Genomic DNA, 18,251 nt, shown 5'->3' with positions numbered 1-18,251 from the left:
CCGATCTCAACGTGTTTCACCAACATTCACCAACAAATTATACTTGTATGCAAACATATACAAGTAACTATATAGTGAACATAAACAAGTAAACATGTACAAGTAAATATATACACGTGAAACTATAAAATATATACGTTACAAAGCTCAAAACTACGGAAACTATTGCGATGCAATCCACAACCATCCCCGGCAACGGCGCCATTTTGTTGAATGCAGTATAGGGCAAACAACTAAAAAGATTTGGAAATATTGATCCGGGAATTATCGTCCTCAGAGATGGAGAGATGCCATTCAACAGTTTCTACGGTTTCGAGCTTTGGTTTGAATGAGATGAGCAAAAAGTAAACAAAGATATAGACAGGAAAAGAATAAACATATTCTTAGAAGAGAAATAACTTATCAGGAATGTAAATATATTCACTCTTCACAAACATACACTTACCAACCCATTATACTCAACCTACGATACTCATCTATGTCATCACGTATCTCTCACATAAGCGTCCATCTCTGGAGCACAAACCAGATCATCTCACAACTAAGGTTATCTCTAACGCAAAGTCACGAGAACATTCGTGTTCTCGCGTCGGCGATCTCTCGCGCGCCGCTCAAACACGAAAGCATTAAGAACAGATACAAACAGTGAATGCTAGCTCTAAATCTATCTCTAGAGTTCAGAACCAACAGATTATAATCCTAGATAAGGATTCAAGAAGTTTATCTCTAAAGCACCCCAAATCCCCAGCATAGAGCAAAAATCCAGGATAACATCAACACAGATTTGTAAAGCAAGTTAAACATAACATTATAATCGGTAAATATACATAAGATTCAAGTAAATATACAAACAAAACCCAACCAAAGAGAAATACACAAAGAAGAAGAGAAATGAACCGAAAATCTCCCGGTTTTTCAGCTCCGTTCGACGCTCAATCCACCCCCGATCATCCAAATGCAACCTCCGAAGTTGTTTTCTAAGCTAATCTACCCTAAGAATGAAGGTTGATGGAGTTGGGAACAAATACCCCAAACCATAACCTAAAAATGTGATTTTTACCCCTATTTAACGAGCTGATATCTGTCATGGTCGCTCAGCGGAGGTACTCTCGCTTAGCGGCTGACAGCAAAAGTGAAATCTTGTTTTTGCCATAAGTTGAGAACCGTAACTCCAAATTGCGCCAGGTTCGAAGCGTTGGAAAGCTTATTCAACGCTCTATCCAATAATAAATGAATGGAAACCAAAATTATGATTTTGGTCATCCTTAGTTTGAGCCTATGGAAGTCCGCTTGACGGTGGCTAAGCGGGCTTGCACCAAAACTGCAAAATCGAAGCCGTGCCTTTGACACTTTATTCCTCAAGGCTCCAATAAGCATGAATACCTATAAAAACAAAGGAAAAACTATCAAATGATATAAAAGTATATGAAAATACAACTATTCACAAAGTATACGTATTTATACACAAAACGGAGAATTACTCAAACGGTATTAACAAAAGTATCGATAAGTGCCACTATTTACATACTCAAAACATCGACATTTTGGCACTTATCAATATGCATGTGGTACCCAAATCCGGAGTAAACTCCTCCTTGTCATTATGACAAATACACCTTGCCGAGCATTATGTTGGGACTTCTTTCCCTCAGGAAAATACACCGTTGTCGAGCAGTAAGCTATGACAAACTGTCATCGAGCATTTAGCCCCCACTGATGACCTCTTGCCACTCGGGCAAATACACCTTTACCGAGCATTAAGCTCCCACTGGTAAAAATTGCCAATTCAGGCCACCTGTTAATAGCATTCCTCCATTAACGTATTGAAATGTTATGTTGTGCAAATATATGACTCTATTACATGACAACAACATCATCAACAATATAACACGGTCACATACTCACGTTACACCGTTTATATTTTATCCAAAAGGATACATCACCAATTAACAACATCGTTATCAATTATATCACACCATAATTACTACACAGACGTTCATAAGCACACAACACACATTCACCGTCAAAACATACAGGCCACATCGGCATAGATGAACGTATAACACACATATACACATCAAATTAATATTGGCCATCGGCCCACAACTTCATCAATACCTCAATAACAACAGTTACTTGCCATAAGGCCACATATCGTGTTAACAACAAACAACCAAACATCGTCACATATCAAGAATGAACATTCATTAATACATAACACATACGAACATGATTTCATATTAATCCACACATCAACAACAATTACAACCAAGTACTATGATTATTTACCAATCGTATCGCGCATATAAACAATTATGTGTTTTCATCAACAACGTCTCATAACCAATTAATCACAAGCTAACCAAGCCTATACCATCATATAGAACATCCAACTAGCTTCCTAACGCTTCGAATGACGTATAAAACAGAGTTACGGATCAAAAGTTACAAGGTTTCAAATTTCGGAAAAACAAAAAATGATGTTGTCCGCTTGAGCTCCGCTCAACGGACCCTTCCAGAAGCGAGCCAACGAAAGCTCCGCTCAGCGGACCTGCGAAAACCCAGAAAAAACCAGCACGAACCAGAATTTTTCTAATCCCCTTATACCCACCAAAACCACTCTAAAACACCATTATAACACCAATACAACACATACATACTATAGAAACAACCTAACATCAAACTTTTCATGGTTGATTCATTAATCTTTCTCAAAACCTAACTTTTTCTTCAAACTCAATCAAGCCATGGAAATGGGAAAGAAAATGGAAACTCATCAAACACACACAACAAAGATATCATTTAATCATCATACAATCATTCTCAAACAAGCCTAGATCAATCAAAGACCACACAAGAAAGTTATGGAAATGGAACAAGAAGAACAAGAACAAGAACAAAAACAAGACTATAAGAATCATACATTCAAGATAAATTAGATTCACCCCCTTACCTTGGTTTGATTCTTCATCTTCTCCAAAACCCCCTTCTTCACTTTCTCTCCATCTTTGCTCTTCTTCTTTCTCTCTTCCTTTTCTTTCCTTATATTCTTTTCTATCTTCCCCCTACTTCTCCAAAATATCTCAACAAAATATCTACTTTACGGTCTAAACTCAGTTGCTCAGAAAAACCCCAAAATGCAGAATATTACCTTAATAATATTTCCAGTACCAAAAATATGAAAACCTTCAATTAAATATTAGTCCACCATCCCGAACTAATACAGACTGAAATGACTCAAAACGGTATAATTCCAATAAACGTCACAAATGTCCAAATTAAGCATATATTTATTTTTCCGGGCGTTATATTCATGATAAAGGTTTTTCTATTGATGACAAACTCAAGAATTTTTTTTATAAAATTGAGAAGGTTGATATGTATGCCAATAGGATCACACAAGTCAACAATCAAATGAAGAACTGTTCTGAAGTTGTTTCTAATCAAACTATCACGAATAATGTGATTTGTCATTTTGTCCTCTAGATTTGATTACATTGGGGGTGTCAATTGAGGAATCAAATGATTTGTTTGTCATGAAGGTTGATGAATTATATTGTTCCCTGGAAGCAAGTCAATAGAATGTGTTTGAAAAAACTAAAGAATTAATGATGAAGCATATTCAAACATCCAAGAAAGGTGTGCTTCAAAGTGGAAGCCAAAATACAAATCCAAGAAATGGAGAACTTACTGATATAACTACAAGAAAGATGATCAAATTGAATCTTCGTATCTTCGTCAAGAAAGAATAGTACTCATTGTTATCAAGAGGAAAAGAAACCAATAAAGAAGAAGCACATTCAATGTTATAACTCTCTATCTATCTATCTACTCCCTCCATTTCTTTTTAAGTGTCATTTTAGTAAAAAGCTCTTCAAATAAGATAATGGATTATTAGAGTTATTTTTTCTATTATACCCTTATTTATTTTTTCTTTCCAAATAAATTCAATCATCACTCTCTTTTTTCAATGACTAATTAAGGAATTTATTGAGAAAACAATGGTATAATTGACAAACAAAAAAATTCATCTAAAACGACACTTAAAAAAGAACGGAGGAAATATCTATCTCTCTATCTATCTATATAGGAATAAAGGCTTATCTCTCTCTAATTATCAATATAACCTTCATTTGAAATAAAGGCTATATTTAAAGAACCGCCTAATTTTATCAAAGGCTATATTTGATGAAAAAGTACAGTTGTAGGATTAGAATCATGCAGCGTCATGGCACTTGTGGATCTCACAATAAAAGTGGGGTTGAATGAAATATTGATAATTACATGTATCACTCCCGATTTAAGATGACGTTGCAATGATTTTTACTAGTTACTCATCAACTGAGGGAATGTGAAATGAGCAATCATACACATTTAATCTATCACAATGGTATCTGCATAAGAAAGTAGTAATTAAGAGCGTGAAGGAACAAATGATTAAAAGAGAGTTACAAACCCAATATATATGTCAAGTTAATCATATACTATTATTGATATATAATAGGCATGCTCTCTGCTCTTTTATCAAATATTTTCAAAAGCCATATTGTTTAGATATGTAATAAGAAACTAGAACCAAATATATGTATCCAGCTAGCGTTTTGGATAGGCACGAAAGACATTTGTTTTCAACTTTTTATAACGATGACCAGACCGTCACATCTTGGACCGACAGGCCTCATTCATTTTTACCTTATATAGATTTTTGATATCTTTGTTCATCATGTGGAAGAGGCAAGAGTCAAAAAGATATTATTATGGACAACAATTGTACTTTATAAATCTCACACCAATGGAGGCATGGAGCCTCCGATGAGTGGGGTGATGACCTAATTTGGCGTGAGTTTTTACCACCTCCACACTTGCTAGGTTTCATTAGCTTATATCATATGATGACCAGCCGAAAGAAATCACAATACTATACTTGATTTTGACAGTTTCGTTTCAAATATGTATAACTAATTAATTAATTAATTAATCGATACTGTCAATGATTGTAGGGAAACATGTTTTTTTTTAATAATGTAATTCTAAAATTTTAATTGTAACTTTGAAAAATTGTTACCTCTAACCATAAATCGCCAAATGTTAGTATAAGTCAGCTTCATGACGCATATATATATAGTTCCTTTTAAAGAAGACAGGTTAAGTTTGACAAAAAGACTACCCTATATAGTTTGGAAGCTTGTGAACAAATAATAACAAATAAATTGCTTTCAAGAGTTTGAGAATCTATTATAAAGGTTAAAGTGTTTGCACCACTAATAAAAATACATCGTTTAGAAATCAAATATTGATTCTATGATTGGGTTTGATTCGATGGAAAACCCTCTGCTTGGGTTTGTTAGCCCCTCCACTACGGTGCTAGAGAATTCAACTCTGGCTAACATGGAAAAAAGCAAGGCTGAAGTTGACCTTCAAGAGAGGAGTACCAAGAAATTAAAGGAAGGGAAAGGTGGCTTGATTGAGAAAGGTGTCTCATTCAGAGATGCTCTGGCTGGGAGGAACGGAGAAGAAATGGATGAGAAAAGCGAAAGCAGTCGGGGTGGTGTAGGAGAGTCAGAGGTTGAGTCGGGGGAAATCCGAGTGGAGGAAGAACTGATAGGTGGTTATGAGTGTCCTAACTTCATCTTTTCGGAGAAGGAAGAAAAGCGTATTCAAAGACCTTGGAAGAGATGTGTTATAGTCAAATTGTTGGAAAAAAGAATTGGATACAAGGCACTGGAAAACAGGTTGAATCAAATGTGGGTTCGTAAAGGCATTATTAGTATCATTGATCTTAGCAATGATTACTATTTGGTGGCCTTCTCACATGAAGATGATAAGAAAGCGGCAATGGCAAACAATCCGTGGTTTATCTACAATCATTACTTAACAGTGAAAGACTGGAGGCCAAACTTCCAACCGGAGATTGATACTAATAATGAAGTGACAGTGTGGGTTAGAATTTCGGGTCTCCCGATTGAATATTATGATACGAGGGCACTCTCTGTTTTTGGAGATCGTATCAGTCGTACAGTGAAACTGGATAAAACTACTATCAAGCAAGAGAGACAAATATGCTCGGATATGTGTTACTATATATCTGGCAAAGCCTCTTCTTGCAAAGTTGAGAATTACAGGGAGCAGTTATAAGATAGAGTACGAGGGATTACACTTGTTTTGCCTTGTGTGTGGTCGTTATGGACATTACAAGGAGACTGTCCAACAATCATCAGAGGGAAGCACGTTCTGGGAGAAAGCAGCAATACTGGGGGGGAGAAGCATGAATGATGTGGGGAGTGGCGGTAATGGTAGGAAAGGTGGAAGTGAGGTGGAAGAGGGTCCTTGGAAAATAGTTCAGAAGCAAAAGAGGGTTAATTTCGGGGAACGCTAATGAGAAAGTAATTGCAAGAGGATCTCGTATTCTTATCTTAGGAAATGAGAATCAAGGTGATATAAATGATTGTAATAATAATAATAATGTTGTGAATCATCTTAATTTGAAAAATAATAATGTTGATATGGTGGTCCTTAGTAATCCTAACATAGAAGGAACCTTAAATGACAATACAGGTGGCATTAGTGTAAATGATGAGGTGGTAGCAGCGAGGAGAGTTGATAAGGAAGATATCATAGATTCCTTAATATCGATCGGAATTAATGGTGGGGCCTAGAATAATATTAATACTTCACAAAGTCAAAGAAGTGGTACCAGGAAACATATAAACTGAACGCAAAAAACAAGAAATCAACCCTAGCAACGCGGGGAGGTATTCAATTGAAGGAGAAAGTTGGAGGTATCAGCAGATCTGGTGTGGAGTATACCCTAGAGAAGTTTATGGCGGGAGAAACTAAAGAGGCTACTCAATATAGAACTTTTAATTTACAGAGGAGAGAGAAAAATGAATTATTGGAGGAATTGAGAGGAGTAGCATATAGGAATAATGTTACAGGTGTTATACATGTAATGGTTAATACCCATGCAGATGAGGGAAATACTATTGTTATCAATGAGCCACCCGATATAAATAGTATACGTAGAATTTTCTCCTACCCTATCGAGAACCCTCATACTTCCGAGTGTCTCGAGATGGATGGGAGCGAGAATAGTGCTGCCGAGGTAGCAGGATTTGAAGATGATGTTGATGTTATCAAGGAGACTCCGTGTTGAGTTGGATGGCGTCTGGAACTATTTCACTCATATTTATCGTTATGATGCGTACAAACTTAAAAATAATGTGTTGGAATTGTAGAGGGTCCGCTAGTAAGGAGTTTTATAGATATTGCAAGCAATATTTGGATAGTAATAATCCTAGTGTGTTAGAAATCTTGGAGACAAGGTGTGATCCTCTAAAGATTAAGAATGTTCTAATGAAGCTGGGTTTTGACATGATGGAATATTCGGATAATATGGGGTTTTCTGGTGGTATTGTTATAACTTGGAATTCTAGTGATATCGATATCCAAGTTCGTACGAAAAATAATCAATTTATCCACACCAAAGTTTGTATGGAGCATAGGGAGGAGTAGTGGTTCACGGGTGTCTATGCAAGTCCTAATGATAATAGTAAGAAGTTGTTGTGGGATGAGATGAAGAATATAGCTCGAGATTTGAATGGGAGTTGGATGGTTGCTGGTGACTTTAATGATATTGACTCTGTTAATGATAAGAAAGGAGGTTTTCCATCTTCCATTCAAAGATGCCAAAAGATGAAAGATAGAATGGACAGCTGTAAGTTGAACAATATGGAGAATCGTGGGCCTAAGTTCACGTGGAGAGGTCATGTTTTCCATAGGGGTCGGAGAATATATGAGAAGCTTGATAGAGCCCTTAATAATGATGATTGGCGGATTCAATTTCCATATGCATTCGTGCAAGTTTTAGTGCGTGTAGACTTTTCGGACCACCACCCCATTCTCATTAATCTTGATGATAGCCAACGTTTTTACCAAAAACAACCTTTTAAGTTTGAAAGTGCTTGGCTCATGCATGAGACATGCCATAATATGCTGCAAGAAGTGTGGCAGGATGATCAACCGTTTATCTGTAATCTTAGTAATATGGTTAATGGTATTGATAATTGGAATTTTGAATCTTTTGACCAAATCAAGAGAATGAAGAAGAGAATCATGAGAAGATTAGCGGGAGTTCAACACAAGCTTCAGGTCAAGGATAATTATGGCGGTATGAGGATTCTTGAGAAACAATTACAAAAGGAAGTAAGTGATATTTTGAGTAAGGAGGAGATGATGTGGTTTGAGCGCTCCAGAACCATGTGGTTGGCGGATGGTGATCGGAACACTAAATATTATCACCTGAAAGCCTTAGCAAGACGTAAAAGGAAAAAATTGTGATGCTCAAAGATGATAATGGCAATTGGATCAATGATCGTGATGAGCTGAAGCTACATGTGACTATGTTCTATAAAAGGCTCTTCTCGTGCACGCAGGGCTGGTGTAGCTGGAGTCAATCGTATATGAGCTTTCCCAAGTAAACTATCAACAATTTGAAGTCTCTTGGGGAAGATATTAGTGGAACAGAAGTTAAGCGAGCCCTTTTCTCCATGAAGCCTTGGAAAGCCTTTAGGCCGGATGGTTTTCCTCCTAGTTTTTATCAAAAATCTTGGAAGATTGTAGGAATAGATTTGATACATTTTGTTCGAGATGTGTGGAAGAACCCAAGTGTTATGTCTGACTTTAACAAAAAAGACATTTGTCTCATTCCTAAAGTCGCGCAGCCTGAGACAGTGGCTCAATTCCGCCTCATCTCCTTGTGCAACATGATCTACAAAGTTATTAGTAAGGTGGTGGTTGCAAGACTCAAACCCCTTATGACTCAACTTGTGTCTCCCCTTCAAACAGGATTTGTTCCAGGCAATCCATTCACGAGAATATCATTTTAGCCAAGGAAATCATGCACTTCAAGAAATATCACATCATGACTTCTGATAATTTTCTTTTCAACTGGATCCCACAATTTATAACCAAACTCTTCATTACCATAACCTACAAACACACATTATTTAGATCTTTTTATCAAGCTTGGATCCCTCATATCTTGGAATGTGAACAAAAGCCCTGCATCCAAACACTCTCAAATAACCATAAGAGACATCCTTGTTAGAACAAGATTTGTTCTGATCAATTATCTTAGTTTTGATGATAACAATAATATGAATTTTGCTTAAGATAATATGGTACTCTAATCCAATGCAATTTCCCTTTCAGGAAATATATATATAGAGTACGCATAATTCAGCGCTCAGAAGCTTTGTCTCAAAAGGTTCAGCATGCAACATCAGAACATGGTCTGGCAAGACATCAGAAGATGGTCGAAGCAGAATCAGAACATGGGTCTATGGAAGCATCAGAAGAACATGAGATCAGAAGCACTGAAGCTCAGAAGATGGTATCACGCTCAGAAGCACTTCAAGGTCAGAAGATCAGAAGATGCTATGCACCAAGCTGTTTGACTCTGATGATATTCAAACGTTGTATTCACAAACATCAGATCAGAAGAAAGTACAAGTGGCAAGCTACGCTGACTGACAAAAGGAACGTTAAAAGCTACTAAAGGCTACGTCAGTAGACACAGCGTGAACAAGGCTCGAGGTAGTTGACAAAAGCGTATAACATTAAATGCGATGCTGTACGGAACACGCAAAGCATTAAATGCATTCAACGGTCATCTTCTCCGACGCCTATAAATATGAAGTTCTGATGAGAAGCAAGGTTGACGATTTTAACGATTCTGCACCAAAACAACTTATATCAAACTTGCTGAAACGCTGTTCAAATCTAAACTCAGAATCTTCATCTTCATCAAAGCTCACTACATTGCTGTTGTAATATTTTTAGTGAGATTAAGCTTAAACGATTAAGAGAAATATCACAGTTGTGATTATCGCTTTCAAGAAGCATTTGTAAACTCTTAGATTGATTACATTAAGTTGTAAGGAACTAGAGTGATCGTGTTGATCAGTAGACTCTAGAAAAGTCTTAGAGGGTATCTAAGCAGTTGTTCCTGGAGTGATCAGTGTGTGATCAGAAGACTCTGGAAGACTTAGTTGCTGACTAAGTGGAAAACCATTGTAATCCGTGCGATTAGTGGATTAAATCCTCAGTTGAGGTAAATCATCTCTGCGGGGGTGGACTGGAGTAGTTTAGTTAACAACGAACCAGGATAAAAATAACTGTGCAATTTATTTTTATCTGTCAAGTTTTTAAAGCTACACTTATTCAAACCCCCCCCCCCCTTTCTAAGTGTTTTTCTATCCTTCAATTGGCATCAGAGCGCCGGTTCTAAGGTGCAAGCACTTAACCGTGTTTAGAAAAGATTCAGGAAGAGAAAAACGCTTCAGTAAAAGATGGTTGATGAAAGTGAAAAGTCTACACCTACACCTGCATCTACATCTGGCTCTGCTGAGCAATACAACGGTAACAATGGTTATACTAGACCGCCGGTATTTGATGGTGAAAACTTTGAATACTGGAAAGATAAACTGGAAAGTTACTTTCTGGGTCTAGATGGTGATCTATGGGATCTTCTGATGGATGGTTACAAACATCCTGTAAATGCCAGAGGCGTAAAGCTGACAAGGCAAGAAATGAATGATGATCAGAAAAAGCTTTTCAGGAATCATCATAAATGCAGAACTGTTTTGCTGAATGCTATCTCTCATGCTGAGTATGAGAAGATATCTAACAGGGAAACGGCCTATGACATATATGAGTCCTTGAAAATGACTCATGAAGGAAATGCTCAAGTCAAGGAGACTAAAGCTCTAGCTTTAATCCAGAAGTATGAAGCCTTCAAGATGGAGGATGATGAAGACATTGAAAAGATGTTTTCAAGATTTCAAACTCTTACTGCTGGATTGAGAGTTCTTGACAAGGGATACACCAAGGCTGATCATGTAAAGAAGATCATCAGAAGCTTACCCAGAAGATGGGGTCCTATGGTGACTGCATTCAAGATTGCAAAGAATCTGAATGAAGTTTCTCTGGAAGAGCTTATCAGTGCCTTGAGAAGTCATGAAATAGAGCTGGACGCAAATGAGCCTCAAAAGAAAGGTAAGTCTATTGCATTAAAATCTAATATCAAGAAATGCACTAACGCTTTTCAGGCTAGAGAAGAAGATCCTGAAGAATCAGAATCTGAAGAAGAAGATGAACTGTCCTTAATCTCCAGAAGGCTAAATCAACTCTGGAAGACCAAGCAAAGGAAGTTCAGAGGCTTCAGAAGTTCAAAGAAATTTGAACGTGGAGAATCTTCTGATGACAGAAGATTTGACAAGAAGAAGGTCATGTGCTATGAATGCAATGAGCCTGGACACTACAAGAATGAATGTCCAAATCTTCAGAAGGAAAATCCCAAGAAGAAGTTTCATAAGAAGAAAAGTCTTATGGCAACCTGGGATGAGTCAGAAGATGATTCAGACTCTGAAGATGAGCAGGCTAACTGTGCGCTGATGGCGACAGAAGATGACGGATCAGAATCTACATCAGAATCAGATTCTGAAGAGGTATTTTCTGAACTTACTAGAGATGAGTTAGTTTCCGGTCTAACTGAACTTCTGGAACTCAAGTCTCAGATTAGTCTCAAATACAAAAAGCTGAAAAAGCTATTTGAATTTGAAACAAAGAAGCTTGAGTTGGAAAATTCTGAATTAAAAGAAAAACTTTTAAAATTATCCAATAATGTTGGATCTCCTTCTGATTCAGAAAAATCCACTCCTAGTCTAAACCATATTCTGAAAGAATATGATTTAAGTTTCAGGAAGTTCTTATCTAGAAGTATTGGCAGAAGTCAGCTAGCTTCTATGATATATGTTGTGTCTGGAAACAAAAGAGTTGGCATTGGTTTTGAGGGTGAAACCCCATACAAACTTGAACCTGTTGATGAAATGAAAATCACATACAAGCCACTGTATGATCAGTTCAAGTATGGCCACTCTCATGATATTAGGCACACTTCACATGCTCAAAGCTTTCACATAACACACACCAAAAAGCATGTGACACAACCTAGGAAATATCATGAAACTCACATTAAAAATTATCATGCTGTTCCTCCTTCTGCTTACAATGTTAAACCTAAGTTCAATCAGAACTTAAGGAGAACTAACAAGAAAGGACCCAAGAAAATGTGGGTACCAAAGAAAAAGGCTATTTCTTTTGCAGATTCTCTTGGCGACAAGGAAGATAAAAATCAACATGACATGTCATCTGGACTTAAGTTGGTCTCAACACTTGAAGGGAAGAAGGATAGTCTTCCAAGTTCTGGCACCTAAATATGTTGAAGAATTTATGTTCGTAGGAAAGCAGAGAAGAAAGCTTATTAGTCTTGGAACCATCTGTTTTGTTTGTCTCTAAAGCATTGATGTTTCATTCTTGATTATTCTGAATGCTCTAAATGCTACAGAATATACAACATTGAAACATTGATTGTGGACGAATCAATAAACATCTGTTTTGATGATAAACTTGTTTCTGATGAAACAAAGAGCTTAAGAATTTCCGCAGATACAGTTTTGTCTTATCAGAAGCTGCAGAACAAAGAAGTGAACCTCCAGAAGCTGTGTATATCAGAAGTAATGGATCAGAAGATCATTCAGATTTATATCAGCACACTTCAGAAGGAGTGTTTCCAAAAGAGAAACTTGATCAGATCAGAAGCAGTGATCAGAATCTGAAGGCGTAAAGTCTATTCTGAAATTTACAGCTGTCATCTATTATCTGATGGTGAACACGTGTCTGTACGGTTAGTACAAAGCGTGCAGTTGAAAAGACGCCGACCTAGGTAACTGTATTAAATCATTTCATTTACTGTGTTCTCTCTCCTAATGTCATTTCTCATTAAATGCATAATGATTTTTTTTTTTTTTAAATCTTTTAAATAACCCGCTTCATCTTCATTCCCTCTTTTTTCTCTCTTTCTCTCTATTTTGTGCATTCACTTCGTTGCATCTCTCTTCAAACCCTAGTTCTCTGATTTGATCTCAAAGCAGTATCATCATGAACTCTTTCTCTTGTTCATCTTCCTCAAAAGAGAGACCTACTTCTTCACAAATCCGTCTACGAAGTTATAAAGATGCTCCTTTGAAAACTTGCTTGATACCCACGAAGGACTTGGAGGTTTTATGTGAAACTGCTGTGGACATCAACAACCTTAAAGCTAATGGCTTTCAGTGTGATGCAAGAATCTTTGAGCAAGGATGGTCTAATTATCTTGATAGATTGGTTGGTCCAATTTATCCTGAACTTGTGAAGGATTTTTGGGTACACGCAACGATTACACCAACTGCCATCATTTCATTTGTGCTAGGGCATGAAGTGGTTATCACTGAGAAGCTCATCAGGAAGCTGTACAATCTTGATGATGAAGAAGGGTGGTCTGGTCTTCAACCCAATACAGTTGACTGGACTCCAGTTGAAAAACTAATCTCCACGGTTTTTGGAATTGATTCTCATAACACAGGCACCTTAAGGCCTTTCTATAAAGTATGGGCTGAGATAATTCTGGGTTCTCTTCATCATAGAAAAAGGATGCTCTTCTCCTCCTACATCAGTCCGACTCACAAGTACACTCTTTTCTGCATTGGCAAAAAGATAGAGATCAACATCTCTCATATTCTGTTTGAGAATCTGAAAACATCTATCTTTGAATCAAGAGAAGAAGAAAGGGCGAAGTACCCTCATATTCCAAGAACAACCATTCCTTTCGGAAGAATGATTTCAGACATTCTGATTGAAATCAAAGTTGTGGACTCTATCAGAAATCGCAATGCATCGCATTCTCTTGGAGTAATTCAAGGTCCCATCTTCAATGGTGTTGATTTGTTCAGACTGGAACTCATTAAGAATGTACCCTTCGTGTGCACAAGCTTTCCTGACATTCTGTCAAGAAGAATTGCTGTTGAAGGATTCATCTCCTTGTTTCATAAAGAACTTGATCATGTTGTCAAGCTTTACTTGGAAGATTGTGTTAGGAAGCAATCAGACGTTGATCCTGCTTGGATCCGTGGCAGAGTACTCCCATCCAAAGATGATATTCTGAAGAAGGATAAAAAGGAACGACAGGCAAGGCTAAAAAGAAAGGCACAAGAAGATGAGGCTGAGAGAGCCAAGAAGTTGAGGGTCACCTATGATCCTGACAAGGTGGACTCTAAAGAACGAAGAGATAAAAGGATCAGAGATTCCTTTCGCAGAACCAGATCTTCTTCTTCTTCTGTACAAATCTCCAGAAAGGTCTTTACTCCACCTCCTTCTGTCCCTAAACCATCTTTCCAATCACCTCCATCTGAACCAAAAGTAAACTTCACCTTACCAAATCCTTCTCCTCTCCCATTCTAAACCCCACACCTTTAAGTATTCTTCCCCCAACTCCTTCTGATAAATCTCTCTCACCAATTCCCTTTACAAACACTCCATCCTCGTCTCAATCCATCATTTCTGATATTCCATCCTCATCAATCATTCTCTCAGATATCCCCTCTTCCTCATCCACCGTACCTCCAACTTCTATATCTCATCCCTTACCTACCGAAAAATCCGAACCTTACTGCCTTCTCTATCCTGACTACAAATTCACCTTCAATCCGCCTGAACCTGAACCCTATACCTACCTGGAACTTTTCAGACTTGAGGTGATTAGCAGTCTAGACCTTCTGAAGGATGCATTCCTAAATGGTCTGGATGATGTTTCTACAAGAAATCTCTGGAAAAGATTTCGCAAGGTTTTTCAAGTAGAAGCAATGGGAGTACAGAAAAGACTAGTGGCTGCTGCCCCTGGTTACCCTGGTTACCTTCTGGAGGAAGATAATGGTATATACTACCATCCTCTCAGAAATTGTGTTGCTGCTGAGGAGAAGCCCTTTGTGGATGAATTGGAAGTATTAAGACTGGCTGCTGAAATGGAAGCAAATCCATGCAGGGATATTGTCATCTTTGTTCCTGACTATCCTGTTCTGCTAGGAGACTTCAAGACTCTCTTTGACTATCTGAGGGAAAACCCGTCTGAGAAAGACCCAACCTTGGTCATTCCAGAAGTTGTTGACCCACCAGTAGTTGAAGGTCCTTCTGCTCCAAGGAATCTAGCTGCCATTCTTCAGGCACTTGAGAATGGAGACTCGGAAATTCCTGCTGCAGAATATGGAGATGCTTCTATGCAAGAAGCAGATGCTGAAGATCATGTTGCTGAATCAGATCCTGTTGAGGAAATCCCTGCAAATGATCTATCCATGGAAGCTACAGATCAAGTTGCTATTCCTGTGGTTGAAAGCGGTGAAGCTTCTTCTGATGAATCTTCTCGTCTTGCAAGGACTCTAGAAGAAATTCAGAAGAGACAGGATGAGCAAAGCTCACTCAATGATCAGTATAGTGCTTTCATGGTGAGGCAAGAAGGACACAACAATATGGTTCAAGAGATGCTGACCAAGATCTTGTCAAGACTAGGGCCATCTTAGAATGAGTCTGTGTTGTCTCTTTCTTCTCGTTGCATCTGTCTTTGTGCATCTGATCTTTCTTATCTTCATGTACTTCTGTACCTGCTGTTTGCACTTCAATGAAATCATCTTCTTTCTCCGTGTGTTTCATTTTATTTGTCGTTTTATGCATCTGAATCTTTTGAAATATTCTTTTTGATGTTATGACAAAAAGGGGGAGAAAGATAAATGATAAATGATTTGATTTAATCAGTTGCTCTCACTAACAAGAACTGCAAGTTCTACATGGTTTAAGTGTTTTGCAGGTATAAAGAAGTGAAGAGAATCTTCAAAGCAAACACAGAAGCAAAACCATGGAAACTGAAGCAAGCCGAGTGCTGTCAAGCTTCAGAGATCAGAAGCAAGAAAGAAGAATGAATCAGAAGCACTGATAATAGAATTTGATCCATATTTGTCTATTTGCTTTGACAAAATTCTATTTGCTCTGATACATTATTTAGCCTATATGGCTCTGATACATATAATGTTATAGCTCTGATACATATAATGTGTTAGAATATACATTTTATGTTCTAACTCGTTCATGCTGACTTTTGTCGTTTAGTTTTTGTTCTGTAACATTTCAGGATGTAGAGATGCTCTGATGATGCTCTGGTACATTCAACAATGTTCTGATACAAATCTAGCATGAAGTGAGGCTGGTAGAAATTCAAGCTCTGAAGCTATCCGAGGGAAGCAGAAATTCAAAGCTGCGAATGTTCTGAAGATCAAAGAAATTCAAGTTCTGAAGCTGTCCTAGATGGAAGCAGGAATCAGAAGCTGTGAGTGTTCTAGGGATCTAAGGAAATTCTAGTTCTGAAGCTGTCCTATGGAAGCAGAAGTCAGAAGCTATGAATTCTCTGAAGACAAAAGCTTATATGATCGTCTCTACCGAAATAATCAGGGAAGTCTTTAATTAAAGTTCTTCGAGTATTTATTTCAGGGGGAGATTATTTATCTCAGGGGGAGATTGTTAATCTCAGGGGGAGACATATTCATATGCTTATGCTATAGCTGTGTAATTTGTCTTTTGCCGTCTGTTCTTTCTGATCGCAAATTCATATCATTTATATATGTTTTTGTCATCATCAAAAAGGGGGAGATTGTTAGAACAAGATTTGTTCTGATCAATTATCTTAGTTTTGATGATAACAATAATATGAATTTTGCTTAAGATAATATGGTACTCTAATCCAATGCAATTTCCCTTTCAGGAAATATATATATAGAGTACGCATAATTCAGCGCTCAGAAGCTTTGTCTCAAAAGGTTCAGCATGCAACATCAGAACATGGTCTGGCAAGACATCAGAAGATGGTCGAAGCAGAATCAGAACATGGGTCTATGGAAGCATCAGAAGAACATGAGATCAGAAGCACTGAAGCTCAGAAGATGGTATCACGCTCAGAAGCACTTCAAGGTCAGAAGATCAGAAGATGCTATGCACCAAGCTGTTTGACTCTGATGATATTCAAACGTTGTATTCACAAACATCAGATCAGAAGAAAGTACAAGTGGCAAGCTACGCTGACTGACAAAAGGAACGTTAAAAGCTACTAAAGGCTACGTCAGTAGACACAGCGTGAACAAGGCTCGAGGTAGTTGACAAAAGCGTATAACATTAAATGCGATGCTGTACGGAACACGCAAAGCATTAAATGCATTCAACGGTCATCTTCTCCAACGCCTATAAATATGAAGTTCTGATGAGAAGCAAGGTTGACGATTTTAACGATTCTGCACCAAAACAACTTATATCAAACTTGCTGAAACGCTGTTCAAATCTAAACTCGGAATCTTCATCTTCATCAAAGCTCACTACATTGCTGTTGTAATATTTTTAGTGAGATTAAGCTTAAACGATTAAGAGAAATATCACAGTTGTGATTATCGCTTTCAAGAAGCATTTGTAAACTCTTAGATTGATTACATTAAGTTGTAAGGAACTAGAGTGATCGTGTTGATCAGTAGACTCTAGAAAAGTCTTAGAGGGTATCTAAGCAGTTGTTCCTGGAGTGATCAGTGTGTGATCAGAAGACTCTGGAAGACTTAGTTGCTGACTAAGTGGAAAACCATTGTAATCCGTGCGATTAGTGGATTAAATCCTCAGTTGAGGTAAATCATCTCTGCGGGGGTGGACTGGAGTAGTTTAGTTAACAACGAACCAGGATAAAAATAACTGTGCAATTTATTTTTATCTGTCAAGTTTTTAAAGCTACACTTATTCAAACCCCCCCCCCCTTTCTAAGTGTTTTTCTATCCTTCAATCCTTCCCTGTCCATACTCTGTTTGGAACATCACCATCAAGTAGAACAGAAGTAGAAGGATCGTTTAAATTCACTACACTTGTCAATGCTTCACCCCAAAAAGCATTTGATAACTTTGTATGAGAAAGTATACACTTGATTTTGTCATTAATCGTACGATTCATTCTCTCTACAATTCCATTATGTTAAGGCGTCTTTGGAACATTCTTCTCAAGCTTGATTTCATTCCCTTTATAATATTCTCCAAATGGACATCTATATTCACCACCATTATTAGCTCTGACACATTTCACCTTCCTCCCCCTTTCTCTTTCAGCAGTTGCACGAAAGTGCTTAAAAACACCGAGTACCTATTCTTTAAATTTCAAAACAAAAGCTCACACCGTCTAGAGTAGTCGTTAATAAAAGTAACAAAATATGATGCACCACCTAAAGATTTATCATCCATCATGCAAACATCAGTGTGAACTAAATCTAGAATATTTAGCCTCCGATGAGGACCATTACTATTAAAGGA

At 37.6% G+C, this 18,251-nt stretch overlaps 1 protein-coding gene across 1 annotated transcript; it reads left to right on the top strand.

The window, feature by feature from the left end:
- The first annotated feature begins 5,388 nt into the window (after positions 1-5,388).
- Positions 5,389-6,135, top strand: LOC131633626 (uncharacterized). Its single transcript, XM_058904356.1, has one exon. The coding sequence runs from the start codon at positions 5,389-5,391 to the stop codon at positions 6,133-6,135; it is 747 nt and encodes a 248-aa protein (XP_058760339.1).
- The last annotated feature ends 12,116 nt before the right edge of the window (positions 6,136-18,251 follow it).

This window comes from Vicia villosa, linkage group LG1, assembly GCF_029867415.1.
Source record: "Vicia villosa cultivar HV-30 ecotype Madison, WI linkage group LG1, Vvil1.0, whole genome shotgun sequence".
Lineage (NCBI taxonomy): Eukaryota > Viridiplantae > Streptophyta > Magnoliopsida > Fabales > Fabaceae > Vicia > Vicia villosa.
Note: the sequence above shows the minus strand (reverse complement) of the source record. Positions and strands in the feature narration are given on the sequence as shown.

Bases quoted from the DNA above. Each gene is read 5' to 3' on its own strand.
- LOC131633626 (XM_058904356.1), top strand. From the start codon at position 5,389: ATGGAAAAAAGCAAGGCTGAAGTTGACCTTCAAGAGAGGAGTACCAAG.